Source organism: Oikopleura dioica, chromosome 1, assembly GCF_907165135.1.
Source record: "Oikopleura dioica chromosome 1, OKI2018_I68_1.0, whole genome shotgun sequence".
Classification (NCBI taxonomy): Eukaryota; Metazoa; Chordata; class Appendicularia; order Copelata; family Oikopleuridae; genus Oikopleura; species Oikopleura dioica.
The window spans coordinates 14,314,310-14,339,401 of NC_137291.1; the positions used below are offsets into that span (position 1 = coordinate 14,314,310).

Consider the following 25,092-nt stretch of genomic DNA (forward strand, 5'->3'; position numbering starts at 1 on the left):
GGTCTTCTCTTACCATTGCTGCTGAAACTTTGAGGCGGCTTGATGTTTCCCCAGTCAGAAACTTTGAAGAGTGGTTTACTTCCGACTTTCTCGAGTTTTCGTTTTGAGAGTAACAATTACGACGGTTCTAAGACGCTGTTGATTTTCTGGTCTTATTGAATCTCGGAACAAGCGTTGAATAAAGCTCTAAGTAGGTGAATAAAAAAGAAACTCGATTGGAAAACTTGACGAAAACGGCAATCATGTTGCAAGATTTACGAACATCGCAGCGGAATATTATCAATAACGATACTTTTCTCAAGGTTCCATAGGCGTTTTTAGAAGAAAGAACATCTTCGACAAAGATTGAAGTCAAAGATTGTCGATAAAACTTCAAAAAGAAGGCCTGAGATTGTCAATTTTGCGAAGAAAAGGGAACCTTCTCCAAAAATACTGCCAAAAATGCTGAGAACACTCATCACCAAATAACTAATCGCTCCTGGCTCTTCCATCAGCGGGAGAAAAAGCTTCTCTCCAATCTTAAATCAAATAAGAACCGAGCTTCCAAGCAGCCTCAAAAAATAGCTGGTCACCGCACAAATCGAGCGATCGTCTGAATTTATTATAATTCTCAAATCTCTTTCTACAATCTTGAGTGTTTAAAAGACTTACAGTGAGATTTCGGCTCATCCTTTTGGATTTTCTCTTAAATCCTATTGTCGAATGTTTTTGCTAATCCGAGATGCACTTTTTTCGAATCTGAATTCGCTGCTATTGAATATTTTATTTTTGGTAAAAAAACTCGGAGCGATGGTTTAATGAGCAAAATTAAAGTTCACTCACCCCTGGGATTTGCTTACCAGAATATGACATCTCAAAACGGAGAAAAAAAGAACCACAAGAAAGGCATTTTTGTTTTATTTTGGGTCGATTGAATTAATTTGGGAATCAGCTTTGTTCCACGGAAGATAACTTCCTCCCGCGACAATTCCGCGTTTTTTCCCCAGAAGCTCAATTTAGAAAGCCCGAATTTCTGTCGCCAAAACAATGAAATACAGTAATGTACTATTTTGTGGCGGGCTAAGACAAAGCTAGAGTAGCTTGAGGGTGTCAATTTACTTCATTAGTTGAGCTGGCTTGGGCGATTGAAGCTCATTTGGCCAGGTGCAGCGAAAGTACCTGCGACCAGAAATACGTCCCCGGTTACTAATCGTTCTAAAAAGCAGCGCGCAGTTACGAAAACTTACAAAGGCGGAATGCGAAAAACAATGTTGATGAAAATTGTCGAGCTCTTGGGCGAAAAAGGCGATTGGAGATAATCACCTGCTTGGAAATTCTTTTCTAAAAGAGAAAGTACTTACCAGCTTCGTTTAAAGATTTGATGAGCTAAATCGCCTATTGATAAGAGTTTCTTATCAATGAACACGTGGCTAAATAGGATCCATACGATGTTCGGCAATTTAATCGACGGTAATTAGTCTTTCGATCATGATTTTTGAGCAAAAAATAAACATTTTAAGGGACTACTGCAAGCTGGCTCGCGCCCCTTTTCACGGCGCTGTCAAAAATCTCATGCTTTTGGGAAATTTATGAAAGTTGGCATGTCTGTCAAGCAAAGCCTTTCAAATTTACTCTCACTTTCAGAATTTTTCTATGACCACTACAAAAAAAGTTGCGGCGCCGAGTGAAAGTGTTGTTCTAAAAATCTGCCCAGCTCAAACGGCTCATCACAGGAAGACAAAAATAGTCTCACAGAAAAGCCCGTGTTTTTCTTACTAAAGTTACATCGGCGCATATCTTGATTTTTTATCAGGCTCGATTTGCCAAGCAAATATGTCAGAATTTCCTGCCGCGCTGGGCCATCTCACGCTGATTTAGCGCCTTTTTGCGCGAGCGCAGCGGGATTTTTACCCTTAATCCGATAATTAGGACTTATCAGTTCTAAATTCCAAAAATGCGCCTTTGTAACTTTGGTAAAAAAACTACGAGCTTTCCAGTGAGACTACTTATGTCTTCCTCCGATGAGCCGTTTGAGCTGGGCAGATTTTCGGAACCGCACTTTCTCTCGGCGCCGCAACTTTTTTTGTAGTGGTCATAGAAAAATTCTGAAAGTGAGAGTAAATTTGAAAGGCTTTGCTTCACAGACATGCTAACTTTCATAAATTTCCCAGAAGCATGAGATTTTTGACAGCGCCGTGAAGAGGGGCGCGAGCCAGCTTGCAGTAGTCCCTTAAAAAGAAAATTCTTGAAAAGGTGACGCGGGCGGTCGACCACAACAAACCTCGCTTAGATCTTTTGATATTGTTACGTGAACGCTTTCTGAAAACAAAATGTCACTGCGGCTTCTTTACTAAACCGAAAAAGAACCTTGTTTTCTCCCTTGCCCTTCTTTTCTAAAGCGAGGGAGAAAGGGTGCTCTATCAAATATCTCTCCTGTTTTTCGCCAGAAATTTGATAGATTGAATTTTCAGGGGATGAATAAATTCTAGCTCAGAGCTTCAAAGCTTTAAAGGCGTGAAAAAAATGAAACAACTTTTGGTGAGAAAGCATTAAGAGCAGTTCAAGCGTTATCTAGTTGTAAACTTCCGGGAGAAGTATTGATTTTCCAGAAATTCTAGCGTATCTGTCCTGTTTTGAGCATGGATTCGAAGGGTTGCTGGTATTAACACGTTGCTTTTTTTTCAATAAAAAAGTATAAAAAATTTTCAATAATTAGTTCGATCAGAAATAGCATATCAAAATTATCAAAAATCAGCAGCTACAGAATTTTCGAGTACGTGCGGCTTGGCGAAAATTTGAATAGTGTTCACGTATAGTTACTCAGAAGGAATGGCCCCGCGCACATGTCCACGCATCTGGCCTCTCCCAACTTCAAAAATTCCGCCGCGAAAACGTTGAATTCTGTTGAAAATAAATCCATGTTCCTTGGATTTCAAGGATCGGCATTTTTCTTCGCGCGAATTTCAGCAAGTATTGAATAATTGAGCGATCGGTTGCGTGGAGGTGTTTTTCCAAAAACTCTGTTTACACTGTTTACCAACTTTGTTTGGCCTGCTTCGATATTGAATCTTTTAAAAAACATTTTGGAACGAGCGGCAGCTGCATCTTTTTTTCTGCGCATTTGCGGAAATTCAAGAAATTATTAAAAAGGCTTCGGGAAGTGTAATCCTTTTTTCTTCTCCCGAACGACCTTTTCGCTAAAAAAAGCGGGCGAACATTTTAAATATTTTTAAAACCTCTAAAAATGAGCTAGAAGCTTATTTTCTTATGAGATTATCGAAAAAGATCATCGAATTACAGTCGCTTATCAACGTTATTTCTGTAAATAATATATGAAGAATCTTGAGTTTCAATCAAAGTATTCGCGAAAAATTAACAAAATGACACCCTTATTTTATTTTTTAAAAAGATAGTTGAAACCCTTATCTTCTCCGTCAAAAGACAAAAATAGACAAGAAACATGAAAAATCAACGTCGACGAGTCTTGTTAAAAAACGTGTATTCAGTGTGAGTAGCGTAGGGAAAGATAGAATAACTCCGCATTCGAAAATCATTTGGCGGTTTTCGAGAGAGTTGGCGACTAGTACCTCTCACTTGAATTTGAAACAATCGCCGCCGCGATTCAACAACTTTCCTCGCTTTCAACATTCAATGGAGCTCTTTCCACTCGTACTAACTCACGTTCCATTTCCAAAAAGGCTCTTATTCACTCTTCTGAAAGTTGATGTTTTTCCAAAATTAATTTTTCCAGTAATGAAGTACCAGTAGTGAATGGAACGTCTAAAAAGGAGCCGCAAAAAGTTCTTTTCTTCTTTTCAAATCAACAGCTTTAACCTTAATCTGCTTCTTTAGCTCATATTTGATTCATTTTACTGTATCTACTGTGTTATTACTGTATCTACGTGAAACAATTGACGCAAATATCACCGTCAAAACTTGACCCATTGACTTCATCAACAGTATTTGAGAGGTTTTGATTTTGTTTTATTTACAGGAAAGTTGAAAGAAAAAGTGAAAAGCATTTCTATTCACAATTTCGTTTTCTTTTTTTTCGTTGTACAAAAGAGGCTTTCGAGGTGTCAGTTTTCTTCTGAGTGTGTGTTCGCTTTTTAAATTAAAAAATATTTACAGTCGAGTTTTTGGAGATTTCGATTAATAATTCGTAACGTAAAAATTGCTTATTAATCAGACTAATCATCTTATTCCAAAAAATCCTCGAATAAGGGGCTCTCTAGCGATAATTCCACAAAGTGCAACTATCGCTAGAAAGCTTGCTTTAAGGGAGTAGACACCTTTAGTCGCGATTATCTAGCATTCATTTCTTTCAAAATTAACGAAGTGATACCCTTATTTGAAAACTTTACAGAAATGAAATAAGGGTGTCATTATGTTAACTTTAAAAGAGGAGTCTGCTTAAAAATTGCGATTAATGATATCTACCCCCTTAAGGGGGGTCTCAACAAAGATTCTAGCAGTAAAAAAAGCTAAGAACTGTTGTTGAAACCCTTAAGAGCCCCGAAGAAGGTTATTTAGCCCTTCCATGAGCCGAGGATTCTGAACCCTCTGGCCTTTTGCGAGTCCTGTTTCAACCCAGCGACGGCTGTCAAAAGCCCGGCGGTGTGATCGACGCCGACGTCGTTGAATCGTCTGTCCCGTCTGTCCTCGTAGTTGTCGAGTCGATCCGGTCCAGCGACGAGCGCGCCGAAGAGCACCTGAGGATTCGCTCGCGTCGATTTCATCTGCTCCCACGAGCACGACTTCGGCACGTCGGGGCAACTGCTTCCTCGGTGGTAAGCGCGTTGCGGTGGGTTAACGCCGAAACCGACGACGTAGGAGCGGCCAGAATCGCCAAGCATGTAATGAACTTGCTGCTGAGCAAACTTGGTCAGCATCGTGCGGTAATCGGTGAAGATGGAAGCCGCTTGGAGGGCGATTACGGCCGCGTTGGCTGAAATGGAAAGATTTAGTAAGTCGTTTTAGATGATATAAATGAGCTTGGCGACTTACCGGCGTGTCGGTTGGGGGCTGCATCATCGAGGTAGATGAGTCCTTTGGGGGTTCGGTAGGCGGACTCCATTAGCCAATTCAGGAACTGGTTCAGCTGCGATTTGTACTCCTTCTTCCCGGTGAACTTGGCCAGCAAAACCTTAATTAACCACATTACTACACCATTTTAGGAAGTTGGGAAAGGAGAAATGTCAGGGCTTTCGGACATGTTTAGGCACACATGTCAGCCGGACACAAGCGAGCCCGCTAAATAATGCAGCAATTTAGCGATCAGCTAGATTAAGCCTGCAACGCATAAATATTAAAACTAAATTCACGGCGAATTCCGCATTCGGAAAGAAACAAGGAGGGGGATGATGATTTTGGAAAAGGGACAGACAACAATCCCCCCCATGCATTTATTCATCCCTACAAGCCATTCTTTTCGGAAGATGCAAAATTACAACTTTCAACTTTTGAGCGCATTGTTTCCTTATCTCCTTTGTATCGCTCTTTTTCTACTCAACCCTGAGTACTGCCTCTAGTTCAAAGAGAGCATCCAGAAACATATCAAGTCTTAGAGAAGATCTGAAAAATTCCTCAAGTAAAAAATACTGAAAAAAGAAGGTGCTTCGGATCAACTTCAACTTCAAAGAAGCGCTTATTGGGGTAAAAGTTATTGTTATCCAATATTGCCGGGCATATGGCCTATATGGCCAGACCGCTAGCCTTCAGCAGTGGGTCAGGATAGATTGGCGTTTAGACACACAAGTGGGATGAAGACATGATGGATGGGCCAAATCGATTAGTTACGATCTCGATCGGAAAAATAAGGAACTGTCAATTTTCTGTTCACTCAGAACTGTAATCTCGCCCAAGGCGCGTGAGTGTAACCGCTGAACAAGAATACGTGCTCTCCTGGCCACTCAGTAAGTCAAACAATCAATGCAAAATTAAGGCACTTTCGAGCACTCTCTTCTGAGTCGAAATATTTTTCTTACACGCGCTGCGGGGCACCTTAATTTTCGCCCTTGTTAAAACTTTCCGTGGGAGTTTACAAGTGTGCCGATTTTGAAGTTTTATATCTCCCCCGAAACACTTTATTCTCAAGAGCATATTGCGCGGTGTATACCCTTAATCGCTGATTAAATGGCTTCGCTAATTCGCTTAAAACCTGAAACTACTTTGAGCGCATCTGGCCTTTGTACTCTGTGCTGTAGTGGATAGTAGTCTCCCGGCTAGATCGATAATTCAATCAGAGCACTTAAAAATTTGGGCACACGCATTTGGGCACACGCCGCTTATCATCATCCAGATGAGCTTTTCAATCCACTTTGTATTCCACTTCAGCTTCGTCTGATCTTCAACCTGGATCAGCCCCGATTTTTTAACAAAAGAAGCCGCTCTCCCCTCAGGCCAAGTTTACGCCCGCCCAAGGCTAAATTTTTCATGTCTCCTGACAAAGCCTTTTCAGAAACAAAAAAAAAACGACGCTCCAGAAGGCCCGAAAATCAGCGAAGAAACGAGCAACAGAAAGAGCAGCCCTTGAGAACAGATGATCAACCTCAAACGCGAAATCCTCAAAATCAGTCGCTGCAGACTTGCGAGACATAAATTCGCACAAGCGCGCCGCCGGCAAGTTGAGAAAGCGAGTGCGGCGTGCCCGCAACTTGCTACTACTCGTTGTTGGCATCGCACAATGGCGCCACCACCATCTTTTTCCAAAGTCTCCGCCTTGGAGCGAGTACCGACGTGCCCTGGGGCGCAAGCGCGCTTTTTCACCCTGCAAAAAAAGAAGACGAAAAAAAGGTCTGAAAATGATGATCATCAAAAAAAAAGAAGGAAAAAGACAGAGAACGAAAACGAAAACGAAAAAACAGAGAGTTGTTGAAATCAACGAAGAGAACAAGCAAAATCCACGGAGAAAAAAAAAGAAGAAAACAAAGGGGCTCTTTTTTGAATTCTGAAAATTCGAGCGCCGCTTGTTAAAAATGCATAATTACTCTCTTTTGTTCGGCGACTAATTTTGATTTTTTCGACCATTTTTTTGAGACTGATATTTTAGATTCTTAGAGAAAATAAAAATAAAGCCTATTTTGTGCTGCTCAGAGCCACAACTCTCAAGCCTCAAGCAAGTTAATTTTTAATCCCTTATTCGCAAAGCCACAAAAGGCGTTGCCAGGATCGCATCTTGAGTGCTCCCGTAAAGATACAACTCTCTCCTACGACCCAGAGAAAAAGTGTGCTTGAAAAGTGGAAAGTTTCTTTGTTAGGCTTAATTTCGCGTATGACATTTATTTGTCACGCATGTTGGGTAAGATCGGCGAGCACGTTACGTTTTCTGTCATCGCCGTGTCAATTTTAAAACGCTCGTGCGTCAACGGGTTAAGGAAGTCGATGTTTCTTTTCAGGTGCTAATTAGAACTTTTTGAGTCGTGATTCTTGCTTTTTTCGAATAGAAATAATTTTTTAAAATAGGAAAAAATTAACCATCTTTTTAGCGAATTCGATTCGAAGGGTTGAAAATTTTAACCCGTTTCCAAACAAGTGACCAAAAAATGACAAGTTTGATTTCTTTTAACCTATTGACGTAAACGACCAATTTTCTAAAGAAAAAAGATAACGAGTCGTGCAGATTTTGCGTGAGCCTGTATATACAGGCAGAAACTAAGAGAGATATTCTATGCTCCGCACAATATGGCGCAGTATGAATTTTGCATCTCCGAGGATTTATTCAGCCTGGCTGTAGAAAGCCCGCCCCGGCCGCAGATGAGACAGCAAATAATAGTCAACTTAAAAGTTAAGGCCGGAGGATAATATTTAATCCAGCCAATTCGCGCGAGAGGTATTACTGTACTTGGTGATTAATTTTTTAATCTCTTCGGGCTTGGGTTCACTTCGATGAGTTTGGAGGATTTATGCCCGCGCGCTTTCTATTTTTTCGAACTCGCAAATCAAGTTTTTCAAAAGCGAACTCTTGAAGAGGCTCTGCACGTGACTGTAGGTTACATGAACATGCAGAGCGATTATATATGATCGTGAACATCGCCTTCTGTCAAACCACCGGGTCGAAGTCATTATATCTAATATTGAGTAAGCCTTTTTTTTAATATGGCGACTCAATGAGCCAAGCAGCCTCCTTCTCATAAGGATTAAGGAGATACACGCCCTTAATGTATATGATATGATATATTATATATCAAAACATATTTTATTTTGGCGAGTTAATGTATGTCAATAACAAGCTTCAAAAATCAACGCGAAAAAGTTGACTCTTGAATTTTTGATCTCATAAAAATCAACTTGTTTGAGGTTTTAAGGGCGTGGCTAACGATATCTTTTTCAAATAATAATTTGACTATTTTTTAAAAGATTTTTCGAAGATTTTAGATAGAAGATTCTTTTCTGGATTTTTTAAAGAGAAGATTTTAAAATTCTGTAATTTCAGATTGGAATCGGTTTCTTTATCGGAGAGTAAGAAAGAGTAATATTCTCAGCAGTGGAGACAGAGTTGGATCGATCGGATGAGCTGATCCTGCTTCTTTTTCTCGAATGATTAAAAATGATCGGCTAGGCGAACTTCCAGCGGCATTATGCGCCGCAAAGAAAAGTATTTTCAGGAAAGCCGTTCAGAGATTCTCCCGAAGAAGCCAGGAAAAACGAAGGGGAGGAGGATAGGGCTACCCTATCGCTAATTAGGTATTTTCGATTTTGTTTAATCAGAATAAAAGGGGTTTTATGTAAGCCGGCGCGTTAAGCATCCCTTCTGTTTTTACCCGATTATTTCGCCTTGGATAGGAGGAGCCCCTTAATGCTTCACAGACAAGAGTCATTTGAAGACTGTGCTCTCAAAAGAATCATCAGAAAATCAAAACCAAACTGAATCGAATAAATACCGCAAATTGGCTTTTGCGGAGAAGAACTCGTGCAGGAACACCAAAGCGGATATCGGATTATCCAATGTCGTGATGAGCGACATGGATTTTTGGAGCTCTCTCGGAAATGTTTCCGCGCTGTCGGTCGAGAAAAACAGCGTCACTGAGGTGCCACTTCCAAATCGAGTGTCGTCTGACATTTCGCCAGTTCGTCCCTAATTCCTGCCCATAAGCTCTCTGCGTGTGCGGTTTTTATAGCTCCTGTTTTGGGCACCACCGCTAAGTAGAGTGTAATTCGCAAGGCAAAATCTCAGTAGTCAGTAGTTACAGTAACGCCTTCTACTTCTGCCTGACTTCTTGCTCGGCAACCAGATTACACACACGGGCTGAGTTGATCATCGACTAAACTGGTTACCGCGTCTTCCGATTCGAGAAAATTGAGTTAACTCGCCTCGGGCGGTGTTAAGGATAAAAAGTCCTTTAACACAATTAACGCGAATTATCCTCGGAGGAATAATTTTTGCATACGTTGCAAAAATGAGTTAAAAGTCGGCGAGTTTGCCTTGTTTTTCAATTTTGATACAGTAAGGGAGTTTTTCATTCAACTCAATTTTAAGGGAGTAGCAATCGTATAAACAGATTTTCGCGCTGATTTAACAATGTGACACCCTTAGTCTTATTTTTCGCTTCGAGACAATAAGGGGGTCACTATTGTAAATGCAGAGCAGTCTGCTAATATGATAGTGAATGCTCTGGCCGCAGGCGAGTGGATCAAACAACAACGCCATCGAGCAGCTGAAATATAAATAACCCTTGTCCATATTAACATAGGTCATCCCCTTGTTACCAGGGTAAACGTCGGCGAAAATCTGAATTTAGCAGGATAGACCCCTGGCAAAAGGGCCCCACGTTAGCAGCATAAACTTTGGCAAAAGGGGTCATTGTTAGCAGGGTAAACTTTGGCACTCAATTAACAGGGTAGGTGAATCATAAGTGAGCGCCTCCAGCGTGAAATCAGCGGCGGAAATCAAACCCGCTCCGTGAGGCAAAGCAATGGTGATTCATTTAACCCTGTTAACTTGGTGCCAAAGTTTACCCTGCTAACAATGACCCTTTTGCCAAAGTTTATGCTGCTAACGTGGGGGCCCTTTTGCCAGGGGTCTATCCTGCTAAATTCAGATTTTCGCCGACGTTTATCCTGGTAACAAGGGGATGACCTATGTTAATTGTTAACCATCGCGGGTTGTTATTTTTGATCCATGTTGGTCTATACACGACTTAGAACCTTAACTTAGTTTCTAGCATTTCTATTGATCGTTTCAAAACTTTTTGTGCTCAGAAGATTTAATATTTAAACTTTCTTCTGGGAAAAATATACACATTCGTCAGAAGGCGATAAAAAGGGGGATCCTGAGGGATCGATTATCGGATAACCGTTTTTTAAAAACATCTTTTCCCGAAAATGTAAGCCGCAAGGCCCGTGAATCGATTCTTTTTCCCTCTATGGGGATCCCTTTCTTAAAACTCAGCACTACTTTTAAGGGGCCCGCTTCCTATCTAACCTCTAACCATATGGCGTGTCAGCGTAATGGCCCAGTGAGGGTTTTAGTAGGGGTGCGGCACGCGCCCAGATAAATTGACGCTTGGAGGTAGGGTCTCTTTATGGCCCTTGACAATAAGTAAGCAGATTATGATTTATTAAGACAAACTACGGCTATCACTTCAGTACACAGGTGTCCACCAAACAGCTCATCCCTAATTTGTAATCACTGATTAGGGAGACGCTTTGAGCTTAGAAGGGCAGCTAGTAGTGTTATCGCAAAAATTCGATGCACTGATGATTGCGATATTGCGTACGCCCCAAATATTCTTCAGGAGGAGATAGCGCACAGTTTTTATCTACCCGGCGGGCGATTAAAACGTGAGGTCACCAAGTCCCGAGAGTTGCAGCGCGTCGGCGGGTTAATTCCTTCCAAATATCGAATTTCTAATAAACGCTCTTTCAAAAGCATCGACCATTGCTCGATTAATTACTTTTCCCCTCGGGGCGGGTTTCCCACTGCTGGAGGAGTGCGAGCACCGATCCGCTTTTCCTTGTTTCGAAAGTTGAGGCAATAAACAGCTGGTATGCTTCTTAGAATCTAATTTTGAATCAACAAATTTTATTGGCTCAAATTAAGATTCAAGCATTCTTATTGGCTGAAATATAGGATTTTGAAAGAACAATCCATTCCATAATATGAACCAAATGTTCGACCGATCATTTTTACTGGCCCAAATGAAGAATGACGGCTTCTTATTGGCTCAAAAGAAGAATCTGATTTTCTGTTAAAAGAGGCCCCATTTAACTCCAAATGCTCTCAAGCGATTATTTATCTGCTTGTTGAATATTCAACCAATGCAGCGTGAATATTTCATGCAAGCTATAAAAAGATAGTAATCTCGCGAAATCGATCTGTAACGGCTTCGAAAGACAATCCACTAGATCCGAACAAACTCAACTGGGAGTACCACGAAGAAGAATATCCAGAAGAACTCGACGAGTTAGCGCCCTCTAGTGGTCGCTAGCGGCTGACCAATCCCCGTGACTTATGTCGTGGCACTTTGTCGAGCGTTGGCTTCAAAAAGTTAACCAGCATTCGACCCTTATCGGCAAGTTCTGGCTCACGTTCCTCATCATCTTCAGGAGCAGGATTTAACCCAGGCGCGCGGCGTTCCATCAGTTATCCTCAATAATTTATCGTTCAATTATCGAACTCAGTGACATTTCTGTCTGATTCAAGCAGTAAATTGATCTCCTCGAAAGCTGGCTCAATATTGAAAGTGGTTTAGAAGAAATTAAAATATTTATCAGACGAGATGAAAAATTCACTCCAAAGCCGCGAATAATTATCGAAATTAGATACAGCCAGTATCAACTGACTGTTACTGACTGTATTTGTTAGTAGTCGGCAAAGTGGTTAAATCCCGCCACAGAATTGTCGTCGTCTCCTCGGTCGGCGACAGGGTGTACTCTGACGAACAGTCCGAATTCAAATGCAACACCTTACAGGTACTGTAACTGACTGTATGATTCACTCGGTACAGTCAGAATCAACTCGAGCCTTCTCAAAAAGCAATTTGATATTTTTGATTGGTTGAAACACAAGTTGCTTCTGAGCCAATTAGAGCGCCCCATTTTGTTTCTGAACCAATCAGAACCTCGGAGGACCCTTTCCCTTGAAATCTTATTGGTCAACTTTAGATCGGCTGCACAAATGTGTGTTTCAACATGTTCTCACCAATTTCGCACATTCGATTCTGGAGTTTCCAGATTATCCTTGTCTGCACACCTTCCATCGTCTTCATGGTCTACAGGTAAGAAACCCTTTCTTTTCTCGCCTTTAAGACTATTTTCTCTAGTGCGCACAAGGTTAAAGGAAACGATGGAGGCAAAGGAGCAAAGAAAGAAAAACCCAAAGAAGAAGTTTCGCCGGTAAGACGAAATTACAACGACCAAGGGCTTGAGCTTAGTTCCTAGGGCAAAGATAGAATGGCAAACCTTCTCATGCTCCAAGACAAGCTGGGCGAAGACTTCAAGGGAAAACGCAACCGGCGCCAATCCAAGTTCGGCGGTCCAAAGGGCCTCGGCCCGGGCCAGAACGACTCGCCCGGCAAGGAACTCGTCCAGCTACCCGCCAAGTACCAAATCAAATCTGACGATGACGACAAGCAGGTTAGTCAACTTTGGTGCTTTATTTAGATCGCGGAAATTAGCCGGCCGAGGGGTTTAACCTTTGACTACGTGGGAGCGCTTTTTTGCGAATTTTGCTTCTAAATTTGGAGATTTTAAGGGTATCACTCTGAAATTGTCACTTTCGAGAGCAACGTAAGGAGGCAACTTAGAGCAAACTACACGTCGGTTGGTGATTTTCTAATTAGTTTCACCTTGAGTTAATTTTGTTTAACTCTTTTCCAAATTCCACCGCTTTATTAACCCCTCAAATGCCTGGAGCACTATTTTAGAACTTCAGGAAACTCACTTTTTCCTTTTTTATGAATTATTTTTGCGCGCGATCTGATAAAGAAAACCTATCCAAATAGGTCTAAAACAAAGGAAATTTTAGAAAACTAATTACGAAAATGTTAATACGATGTTTTACTCGTCCAATCAATTATTTTCCTTGTCAAAGGGGCCGTGTTCCATCAACCATAATTGAGTGGTCAGCGTAAACATCGCTAGTAATCCCTTCTCCAATTTCTAAAACGCTGTTCAATTTTAAGGCCAAGCATCTTTTGATTGTAAGCCGGATTTTAAGTCGTCATTTCTTCCTTCATTTACATTGTGATACCCTTATATTATCCCGCCAAAACATAGGTTAAAACATTATTTAGCTCCTGAAGAAGGCAAAATTCAATTTTGAATGAACTGTAACTGACTGTATTTTAGGCGTTTTTCCAACACTTTGCGATTTACACCATGTCGGTTGTTCTGCGAGCAGCAATCGAATGTGCCTTTCTATTATTACAGTATCGACTTTTCGGCTTCCGCGTCCCGGAACTGTACAAATGCCGAGTAAGTCCACCTCCTAAATTCAAGAGCTAGAGAGGTATCTCCTTAGGTCGATCCTTGCCCAAACACAGTGGATTGCTACTCCTCCAGGCCGACGGAAAAGACGATCTTTATCCATTTCATGTTCGGCATCACCTTGTTGTCCATGTTTTTAAACTTCACGGAGCTGATATATCTGGCCTGGCATTGGATAGCGAGGCGCCATCGAAAACTTAGGGACAGGCAGCGACTAGCCAAGCTTCAGGAAAGTGCTCAAACTCTTACTTAGATAAGTATGATGAGTCATCATTGATGACACCCTTAAAATTGGCTAGAAAACAAGAAGATTCTGTAGTTTGATCGAGAAATAGTCCAATTAGAAATTGGAAAGTCTGAGCATCTGACTGAAGCAAATGAATTTTCCTTTCACGGAAGTAGATTATCAAGGGGATGATCCGACGGCGCCGATCATCCCGACCCTCGGCGCAAGTGGCGCGAGCGCGACCGGGCTCAACCGCTCAACCAAGTCCAAGAAGAGTTTGATCGACAATCAGACCAATCCCAATCTCGCAGCCAGCAACAAGATACCGGGCTCACAATCATTTGAAAAGAAGCGAAAGAATCAATCGCGAAAACCGCGAACGCGCCTCGGGGCCGAAAAGAAAAGCGCGGCGCTCTTCAACAAACTTGTGAGCCCTGAAAAGCCGAAGCAATCTATGGCGCTGCAAAAGGGCAAATCAGGTGACCAGAAGCGGGTCTTGGTGGGCAACGCTGGGCCTGATGAGAAGGGACGCAGGGGGACGAACGGGGCGGGCGACGACTACGTCTGATTGGCTCCTCATCACGTGACCCCTGTGACCTTAACTTGACCCCGAGTGACCTCGTATCATGGACACTGCCTACTCACGTGTACAAACAAACTCTCTACCTTGGTTATTTAAAACTTGGGCATTAGAAAATGCCCTGAAAAGAAAAACCACGTGACCTCGTCTTACCCCCTCTCTCGCCCGAGGCCGGCCCAATACGGGCCCCTGTCCAAGCTTCTCAAAGTTCATTCTATCCATCCTTTTTCCTATCTCCAACCAAACAGCATAAGTATAAAAACCAATTACATTAATTCTAAAATTACTCAATTTCAATTTCCCGATACCAAGATACAGGCGCAAGCCGCAGGGCAAAACCACACCTTCACAACCAATCAAGGGTCTTATTGAAAACTACAGTCGACTGAGCTACTGTTTGAACTACTGCGTGCCTAGAATTTTGAAATTACTGTCGCAAGCACAACTGTTTCTATTCTCTTTTTATCATTTTTTATTAAATTATTATATTATTACTATTATTACTATTAGGCTTCCGTAATTCTGCCAACCCTTGTGCTTTGATGATACTTCCTTATCAAAAAAGAATAATAGTCAAAGAAAACAATAATTACTATTTCTACTTCTTTCCTTGTAAAAATTTAAATAAACTTAAACCCAAAACTTTCTTCTTTCTTCAAATTTTCATAATCGATAATCGAAAGATAGAAGCTTGAGTCTATTAAAAAGCGGGAGCACTTACCAAATTGCCAGCTCGCTTATCGTCCCAGCTAAATACTCGGGGAGAGTAGAAGCCGTGTTCGGAGAAAAGACGCTCCGCCTGGAAAGGGATCAAACACTTGTTATCAAAATTGCATGGATGGATAGTCTAGTGCAGCCTCTCTCTAGAAAATGCAGAGCTTCTTGGAACTCCTGCTTCCTTGGCTTCATTTCAAGACCTGCCTTGAATGCTTATGATCCCACAAGGAAGAATAGTATTTTCTATTATCGCTTTGGAAAGCCTTAATTTCGCCAAAACTGTGACAGTGTTGAATCCGTCCCTGATCGAGGTAGTAATTGTCAGCAGTCGCCTTGTAAATCCAAAGAGCTCCCCAAACCAACTCATCCATGTATCCAGTCTCAGGCTAAAATCGACATTTTAAAAGCGGAATTTTCAAAGAATGAGAAAAAATGAATGTAGCTGAAAATCCGAACCGCACGGAGCATGGCATGTTACGGTGGCTACAGAAAGAAAAAGAGAAAAAGGATAATCAGATTCAATCTCTTTGATCAATCCTTTTTCTTTCTTTCTTTTTTTTAGTCTTGCATGTAGCATGTAAGCGTTTCTTTTTTATAAGCCCTATCGAGAATCTTATAATTCTAAGTGGCGAGTAGCTTTGTCGAAACCACCCAACTTACATATGGCTCAGCGTGAGCCGAATTATTCAAAAATCGGTTCTAAAATGGAAAGTTTTTTCGTAAAAATTTCGGAAAAATGGAAATCATCTTATGATGATTTCAAAAAAATTTCGCGGGCCTAGAAATCGTTAAAAAACTTCTTGTCTAGTTTTGAAGAGCTCTTCGAGACGAGTCGAATGATATATCAAACTCCAGATAATTTTAAGATTTTCCGCCAAAAAAGTGATAAGAAGGTGTCTTATCAAAAATTTTCTGACCGGCGCCGTTTTTGTTCTAGAAAAGCTGGGGTGATGCTTGACCCCGGAAAATGATCCTCATGGTCTGTTCTATTCCGGCAAAAAATTTCAGCTCGTCCTCAGATATCCTGCTGTGCTTATCAGCGAAAAATCAGAAAAGTAGTGCATTTTGTTGTCGCTGCACGTTCCTAATTTCTGGCCAATTTACAGTCCCATTTTCCTTGGAAAATGAAATTTAATGATAAACTCGGCTGGGTATATGATGACGAGCTGAAATTTTTGCCGGAATAGAACAGACCATGAGGATCATTTTCCGGGGTCAAGCATCACCTCAGCTTTTCTAGAACAAAAACGGCGCCGGTCAGAAAATTTTTGATAAGACACCTTCTTATCACTTTTTTGGCGGAAAATCTTAAAATTATCTGGAGTTTTATATATCATTCGACTCGTCTCGACGAGCTCTTCAAAACTAGACAAGAAGTTTTTTGACGATTTCCGGGCCCGCAAAATTTTTAAATCATCTTATGACGAGATCCTTCATTTCAATTTAAGTCACGTGGGATGTATTTTAAGGGAGGCCCTTGAGGGAAACCCTTGAGCCGGAAATGACATGTGGAAATCCGGGTTGCGGATTTTCAGGGGGACGAAGATCTACCTGGAATTTTTCGCCAGTCTCAATGTGCGCACTGTAGCTGCCTTGGTAAGTAGAGGCGAATTCCCACAAGTCTCGAGCGTGTTCCAAGCACTTGGCCGCGTACAACTCGTCTAAAAACAAGCGATTACTGAGTTGCATAATGCATAATAGAGGTGAACTCTTTGTTTTTGAACTTGCAAACTTTTAAGTTAAGTCTACAAGAATACGTGTATGTTTTAATACGAAAATCCTGTGGCTGGTATCAAACCGCATACAAAGGATTTCGTAACGCCTGGAACATCTCGCCCGCGGTAAATCTCCAAGGAGTCTTGAGATCCAGTCCAGGTGGCCTTATTAGTCAATGATCTTACCGTCGTCAGCGAAAACCATCGAAGCAGCTGCGAAAGTGGCGGCGATTTCTGCGGCAATGTCCGAGCCGGGGTATTCTGGAGAGATCTAAAAGGGTTGAAAAAGCGAAATTCATTTCGGGTCACCTTGAAAGCTGGCCTGTCCATGTTCATCTCCTCTGGCCTGCCCCAGTAGTTGTCATCAATTTTGACGTCGCCGACCTAAACGAAGATTGTTCAATATTCACCAGCCTTGCCCCGCGCCGGAGCTAAAAACGCGTTCTAAACATGTGCCACCCCGAAACGCGTACTTACTCAATTAGGCACCCCTATCGCTACCTTCCCATGTTGTGTTATATAACAAGATAATTGAGTGAGTCACGTGTTTGGTAAATCAAAAAATAGAAAGCGCAGATGTTCTCGTTTTGCTCAATTCTTATTTTTTAAAAATTCAAAAATTTAAAAATATACTTTTTCGTAAATAAGGGACCCTTTTGGTCTAAAAATAAGGGTGTACCTGGACATAGAGCTCAAATTTGCCAGTGTGCGCCTTCATATAATAATCCACGATCCACTTGAGCTGGTTCTTTGCAAACTCGAATTCGTTGGACTGGGCGTAAGCATCTTTGTAGTCGATCATTCCCCAAAGCAGCATCGTCGCAGCAGAAGCCGTGGGAAGAGCGTGCTTGACGTGGCCGCCATCGTGGTACCAGCCGCCAGAGAGGTCAACTGCTTCCAAACAACCGTCCTTGAGACCAGAGTCGCCTCGCCAGGGATCGAATTCCAGTTGCTCTAAAAGACGAAAATTGATAAACGATATTTCAAGTTGAGGTTGACAATCTGTTAGGAAAGCCTGAGTCAGGGTTTGACAAAGCCTAAACGAAAAGCCGCGTAGCGGCTTTTAAAACAAAGCCGCGAAGCGGCTTTGCATAATTTCTTTTGCAATTTTTTTATTCTGGCGAAGCGCTTCGCGGCTTCGTTTTAAAAGCCGCTACGCGGCTTTTCGTTTAGGCTTTGTCAAACCCTGACTCAGGCTTTCTTCTCAGGTTCTCGAGTCCAATTAATCAGACAAATAAGAGGTCAGCTGAAAATATTGAGTTATGAAAATCTACCCTACTTTAGTAAGTCTTGCTTTATTAGCGCCCCTCCCTTAAAAACTCGCCGCCCTTAATTTTTACTAAACGAATTTTAGAAAAGAGACTCCCAGCTAAAGCTGTGGAATTTCTCAGTGCTCAAGTTGTTTTACTCAAAACAGGCTTACAGGTCATTCGGCGATGTTCTGACAAGCTAGAGCGGTTCATAAATGGCCATATTTTTATTTAGAGTTCGAATTTCGATTGAATGAATTATGATTTCTTCTGAAAAGAGCAGCACTTGTGAATTTGCGCTCGTGTTGAATTTTGGTTATGAAACATTGTTTTTGGCAAAAATACGAGAATTTGCTACTAGCTTTTAATTAACGATAATTAAGTTGGCTCGGTTCTTGAGAATTATCGAGAGTAATGACGCAAAGACAGTTGTTTTCTGTTCGCTGAAATGCTAAAACAACTATGTAAATATACCTCAGGAAGTGCTCCAGAGCGTTGGGCGTTCAGGAACAGGAGAGATTTCGACATGACTTCGTTGTAGTCGTATCTGACGGCGCTTTTGAAGACTGAAAGCATCATTTTTTATCTTTATTGACAAATAAGGGGGTACACCTCATAAACGTGATTTCTAACAGTTTTTGTTTTTAGCGAAAATAAGGGTCTCAGTTCATTATTTTTATCAATTATAATGGCTTTATAATGATAATATTCAAATTTATTAAGGGTATCACTCTTTAAATTCTTTGAACTTAGATTCAGAAAAGAGAAGTCGTACCTGATGAAATCCATCGTGGGTAAACCTGTCCAGTGCCAGGAAGGCGACCGGCTGGTTCCCACGCGCTGCAATGTTGAACACCGTCGGAAAGTTGGTCTCCCGTGTAAATTTCCCCGATCGCCGCGAATTTTCTAAATCCGAAAATTTTAATCCCTCAAAAGGAATTTCTCTCAACCTTGGAGCAACTGCGGTAGTTTTAGGAGCAACAGTAGATCGAACGCCCCATCGATTGTTCGAAAGTCGACTGAAGGGACTTGAACCTAACGAAACTGGCTTCTTCTCGACAACGGCCTTGGCGCAATCGTAATAGAGGACTGCCTCGACGTCCAAATCGACAAAGCTCATGTGCTTGGCGGTAAAATCAACCTGAAAGAAAAGAAGCTGAGCCTGCGAAGACGCTTATAGAAGTTACCTCAAGCGGATAGCCGGGGAAGAGTTGGCTGCTTTGATAGGACGAAACTGAAAACCACAATGTCAAAATATTGAAAGTAAGATGCGATGAGAAACACGAGGCAAGCATAACAATAACGTTTTTACGATTAGAGAAGGCGAGTTGCGGCAAAACGCAAAAATGACAGCCTTTTCAAGCATTTTTTCGTCTGCTTTTATCAGGGACTAGGTTTGAAAACGAAATGTTAAGGGAACCCCATAGGATATTTTTCTTAATTGAAAGGTAAAAGGCTTTCTAAGAGATTGAGTAAATATACAAACCGGTAATAGCATAGGTGCGCTTGTTGGCTGATGACTTCCTGAGGACATATCTTCGCTCTTGGTGCAGAGCGAGGGAAGTGACGGGCGCGGAAAAGGTCAAAACGAGGGTCCACTCGCTGATGCGCTGAAAAACAAAAGTGAGCAAAGCTTGTTCTAAAAAGGAAAGCTTTTAGCTTGGTGACACCCTTATAAACAAAATCCGTTGCGAATACTATAAGGTTGAATGAAGGGTTAAACTTTTATTTTGTAAGTAAATATGATGATAAACGGTCTTCAAAGATGAGATAGATCACTTAAAAATAATCACGTGATTGGAAGATAAGCGAAAAAAGAAAAGATTGCTTATTATTTTTTTTATTTATCGTATTTTGAAATTTCTAAAAATCAATTTTTTCAAAAAAACTAAGTTCTTTTACTTGTCCGCAAAAACTGCTCAATTTATCACTTTCTGTCCGCAGCGCTGTCTACTTTGATTTACCTGAGTAGGATTGACTTGAACGCTTCCATCGAAGCCCTGATTCCACGCGTTGCCCCGTCGGTACGTTCCTTTTTTGATCTTGCACTCGCTTTGCAAATCGGTAAAGAAAGCTTCCAACGGCGCGGCAGTAGTGGTCGTTCTCGGCGTTGTTCTCGCGATCATCTTTTGCTTCAAAAGTTCGTCCATTTTTTGACCAGCGTCGGAGGCGAATTTCAAATTTGGCAATGGTCGGTTTCGGAAGACCGAAGCAGCTGTTTCTGTAGTGCTGACTGTATGCACCGAGGAATCAGGAGTGGCCGACTTCAATTTCGATTCGATAAGAAGCTTCTGTCGCATTGAGTTGTCTTCCTTGACTGTAGTCGCCGCCTAAAGGAGTTTTTAATGCAAGAGCATTCATGTTCAAATCCAAGACTCTTGAATTTTCCAAACGATCTCCAATACTCTCAAAGTCGAAATTGTTTCTAAAGAGAAAGAGAACGAGCGGAAATGCCGTACTTCAACTTTGTTACATGCAATTCTCTCTAAGCTCCTTTTTTCAAGAAGCTCTTTCCAAAAAGAACATCCACTTTCTTTTTAAAATTACGAAAAACGTGTTCGTTTTGCTGAAAGGGGTTAATTTTCAGGATCAAATTTTGATGACAGTGTCATTTTATTTTGGTAACCGCAATCTTGACTTTCCCTTATCCGTAGAATAATAATACGTTTTCTCTACCGGTAATTGAATAATATCAAGTTGAAATAAGGGGGTAAGCGTCGCTAATTTAGTTTTCCAGAGCTTTTTTCTATGAAAATTGACATAAATACACCCATAATTCTTTCATTGAAGCTTTTCTTGAAAAATTAACATTGTGACACCCTTATTTTAAGTGGAACAGACATTCATCATAAAATAAGGGTGTCATAATGCTAATTTTTCAAGGAAAACTTGGAAGGAATTAAGGGTGTATTTATGCTAATTCTCGTAGAAAAGAGTTCTGGAAAGCTAAATTATCGAGCCTCACCCCCTTATTTTATCTTGATATTATTATTCAAAAATTAACATTATGACACCCTTATTTTATGTGAAACAGACATTTATCATAAAATAAGGGTGTCATAATGTTAATTTTTCAACGAAAAAAAAATGGCAAAAATTCACACCGGATTAGATTAGTTTCGCCCCCGTCTCCGTATTTTCTGGCCACGTTGGTCCTTATGTCTTCTGTTTATCAACATTTCAAATTTTGTTATGTGAAATAGAGAGAGAAGGAAACGTGTAAATAAATAACTAGTTGCCCTCTTTGTTATCTAATACCGTGAGCTTTTCTTAAAACATCACAAAACGGACGAGAAAAACGTGTGTTTTCGATTTTGAGAGTTTTTTTAGATTGCATGATTTTTGCAAATTTGGCGATGAAGAAGGCGGTAGTTTGGGCACTCTCGGGGCCCGGTAATCGAGGGTATGTTTTCGAGCACCAATCGTTGATTACCTCTTTGATTAGACGTAAATTAGCGAATTAGAATGTCTTGAGAAGAAAATATTTTAACGCGAGACAAGATTTTTTCTTGTTATTCGAACATTTGGGGTTGTCCACTTTGTGTCGGGGTCAAAACTTCGCACCTGGAAAGAACGGGCAGGATCTCCAGCCGAGCAAATAGGATGCAAGGGTCGGCCGACATGTGCTAACTCCTGCAGAGACTGCTCTCGCAAAATCGGAGCTGCACTCGGCACGAGATGTGTGAGCCATTGAGTAAGTACAGTGTATGATCACAGGGCATATTGAGTCCAAGATCAGGATCAAGCTCAGCCGCGTTTAAGTCTCAATAAATTATTGACAATAATGCGAAAAAATATAAGTTGGACAAATCTTGCCTAATTTTTAGCTTAACAGGTTTTTTTTTTGAGGCGGACATAGACTTTCTGTAACTTTTGATTGGGTTAAGATAATTATGATCTGTAACTTGCGGAGCGCACTCACTTGGACTTTTCTCTCACTTGGACTCGCGCTCATTCTAACTCCTCGCTCGTTTGAACTCGTCGGTCAATTAGAGTGTTGGTTGAATTGAGCGAGGAGTTAGAATGAGTGCAAGAATTATAAAATAAAATAAAAATAAAAAAAAAAAAAGAAATTAAAAAATGAGTCCGGTGACTGTCACCGGGTAACATAATAGAGAAATTTTTTCAAGTCACTTTAGTCTACATTCTGATAGAAGTATCAAATAATTCTGTACAATTTTAAAGGGTGATAATTTGGAGGTTCATGCATTCCTGCAAATGTCTGTTGTCTACAAGACTTTTGTCTGCAAGAAAGAAGAAAATTTCGGTTGCCCACTTGTAAGCTTTACTTATGAACTCTAGAAAGTTATTTTTGCTCTAGAATTATACCGATGATAGCAGGCCTTACCCTGGATAAAAAGATCTATTTCTTTTTAATGAATTCCTGGAATATGTAAACCTTCGTTTTTCAAATTAAATTTCGATTCATGATAACTTTTAGCTGCTATATTATATATTAATAATATATATTATAAATTAAAGTTAAAACGTTAATGCATTGAATATTACTGGTTCAATCATGTTCAGTGATATGTAACTTCCTATTGACAAAAGCCTATTGTTACTGACTGTTGGAAGTTTCCAGAAAAAGTTCTTATTTAGCAGTTATGAAAATTAAAGAAAAGGAATTCTATAAACTACCCTAAGACTGTCCACTGAGAATACAGTACCCTCGCTCACGCAAAATGGAAAGCTCACTTCAACTCGCGCTCGATTGAACCAAAATCTCACTTGAACCGACGGGTTCAAATGAGCGCGGGTTAGAATGAGCGCGAGTCCAAGTGAGTGAAAAGTTTAAGTGAGCGTGCTCCGTAACTTGCAGAATATAGTCGGGTATTAAATTACTAATTTTTAATCAATTTGGTGTCAGTAACTATTCTGGTGGTGGAGTTATGACGTCATCAAAATGCATTATAAAATAGAACCTTGAACTTTGTGACGTCATTACTCCACCACCAGTGGTGCAAATAACACCAAAAGCTTATTTAAAACACTAGAAACTCTCCCCAACAAGATGCAAAAGAGAGAATTGAAATATCTCGTCTGTAACACCTTCAAAAACGCTCCACCAATTTATGTTCACCTCAAAAAAAACCTGTTTACGATTGGCGAAATAAGGGTGAAAGAAAGGTTATTATACTGTATAATTTATACACCTCCTGAGGCACGAGAGTCGAAAAATTAGCTTTCGCGCAGAAATGCCTTGAAGTTTTGAAAAAAGTAAAAAAACTGTAGATATCTATCGCTTAGCTATTTTTAGATTACACTTCGACTACTCTTGGTTAGGGTTAGGGTGAGGGTTGCTGAGGTGTTTTGGTGGGTCGGCTAAAAATGACAATTCGGTAGGGTAAGATTAATTAAAAAATATTTACTTGATACCCTTAACCCTGGTTTTCACAATTTTGGTCCGTGCGAGGACCATTTCATCCAAAACCGTGGTGGCCCACTGGTGGGGATCTTTTAAAGTCAGTTTTGACGCCGAAATCGGAATCTACGCCCTCGATTACCCCATGAGGCAAGAATTGACCAATTTTTATTTTGAGTCTTCCATTTTTTCATATTTGAAGCTTATCCGCGGCTGAGATTGATCCTCATCTTTAGCTCAATCTGCCCTGTGATCATATTTACTCAATGGCTCATACATCTCGTGCCGAGTGCAGCTCCGATTTTACGCTGAGAGCAGTCTCTGCAGGAGTAAGCACATGTCGGGGGACCCTTGCATCCTATTTGCTCGGCTGGAGATCCTGCCCGTTCTTCCCAGGTGCGAAGTTTTGACCCCGACACAAAGTGGAGTGTGCCGAACATTTTCGTAACCCGCTAATTCCAAGCTTCAATAAATCATCTCATTACAGTTATATTTTCTGTTATTTCTAGCATAATCAATTAGCTGAAAAAAAAATGAATTGAAAATTATAAAAAAAATAAATTTTTAGTTTAGTTTTAAGGGTGTAGGGGCCGATAAAAAAGCCGAATAGTAAATTTTGGCCCTCAGGACGAAAATGGGTTAATTTTTACTTACATTAATCAGCGCCATTTCGAGCGAATCTTCTCCCTTGCAAAGAACGGGCTTGAATGGTTTCCATCCAACTTTTCGGCCCATGCAAATTTTTCTGTGGAATCCGACCATCGTATAACCAGGGTCACACTTGAAATTGCACTGTTTCCCGTTCGCCATGCAAGACATATCGCCATTTTCAGGCGCCTCCAAGACCAGGCAGCCCGCTTTGTTGTACTGAGGGTGTTCAGGTGACGTCGAGTGGATGGACTTTTCGCGGCGTTGAAAACAAGAAAAAATAATCGACACAAGTGCTTATGCAACAAGAAAGAGAATACACTTTTTATGAAAAATATTCTATTTTTGAACCTTGGGTTCAACAAAATATGGAAATGGGCTTGACTTGAAAAGAGGGGTCCTTCTTCCACTACTATCGATAAGAAAGGCTTCACAATTAGTCCGGAAAAGTCGGAAGAGGAGTTGAATTTCGCCGAGCGCAGCGAAATGGCCGGTTGGGCACATAATGTGATCCGTTCTACGTAAGCTGATTGAGCTTAGCGACGGATCTTAGCAGTTCTTGCTAATGAAATGCAAGATACGACGTTTTTAAGGGGGGGAGAAAATGACACTTATTTTGGATTTCGCTTTCGAAAGTTTTACATAGAGACACCCTTATTTTTTCTATCCATAATTTGGGTAAGTTATCAAAGCTTTTGTTTCGCTCGGAAAAAAGGCATAAAGTAAGAGTATCTCTATCTTAATTAATAGAGAAATATATTAGCTTCTTTTTACGAGAATTTACATAGAGACACCCTTATTTTTTTATCAAGAATTCAGCGGAAGATATGAAAGATTTTGCTTATCTCAAAAAAGTCAAAAAATAAGGGTATCTCTCTATCATAATTTAAAGAGAAATCAATATATTTCAATACAGGATATGTGCCCCCTTAAACATAAGTCTTTATAAGGAGACTCATTTTAAAGGAGAGAGCATTCTTCACTTTTGTTTTTCACTGAACAAAGCTGCTAAGGGTCGGGTAAAAAGGAATGCTAATAAGCAGTAACAAAAATGCACCAAACGTGGATGTGTGTTTTCAAGGCCGGACCTTTTGCGGAAGCATTTCGACTTTGGCAACAGCTAAATTCACGTTTTAGCGAACAGACATAACAAGGAATGTCAAAATCGCGATTTCAAAATTCTT

At 40.8% G+C, this 25,092-nt stretch overlaps 2 protein-coding genes across 2 annotated transcripts; one reads left to right on the forward strand and one right to left on the reverse strand.

The window, feature by feature from the left end:
* Nucleotides 1-3,949: 3,949 nt before the first annotated feature.
* LOC145712319 (uncharacterized) lies at nt 3,950-24,079 on the reverse strand. The gene is made up of 15 exons (XM_081790004.1): nt 23,915-24,079; nt 19,860-20,225; nt 19,382-19,505; nt 19,083-19,129; nt 18,846-19,036; nt 18,671-18,801; nt 17,325-17,599; nt 16,955-17,029; nt 16,832-16,916; nt 16,482-16,591; nt 15,591-15,629; nt 15,232-15,316; nt 14,935-15,011; nt 4,987-5,125; nt 3,950-4,927 (listed from the first exon to the last, which is right to left on the reverse strand). Exons 1-15 carry the CDS (start codon nt 24,077-24,079, stop codon nt 4,509-4,511), a joined length of 2,328 nt encoding a protein of 775 aa, XP_081646130.1. The 3' UTR covers nt 3,950-4,508.
* LOC145702363 (gap junction delta-2 protein-like) lies at nt 11,820-13,660 on the forward strand. Its single transcript, XM_081779588.1, has 6 exons — nt 11,820-11,892; nt 12,085-12,197; nt 12,243-12,315; nt 12,361-12,555; nt 13,270-13,395; nt 13,442-13,660. Exons 2-6 carry the CDS (start codon nt 12,112-12,114, stop codon nt 13,658-13,660), a joined length of 699 nt encoding a protein of 232 aa, XP_081635714.1. The 5' UTR covers nt 11,820-11,892; nt 12,085-12,111.
* Nucleotides 24,080-25,092: the final 1,013 nt, after the last annotated feature.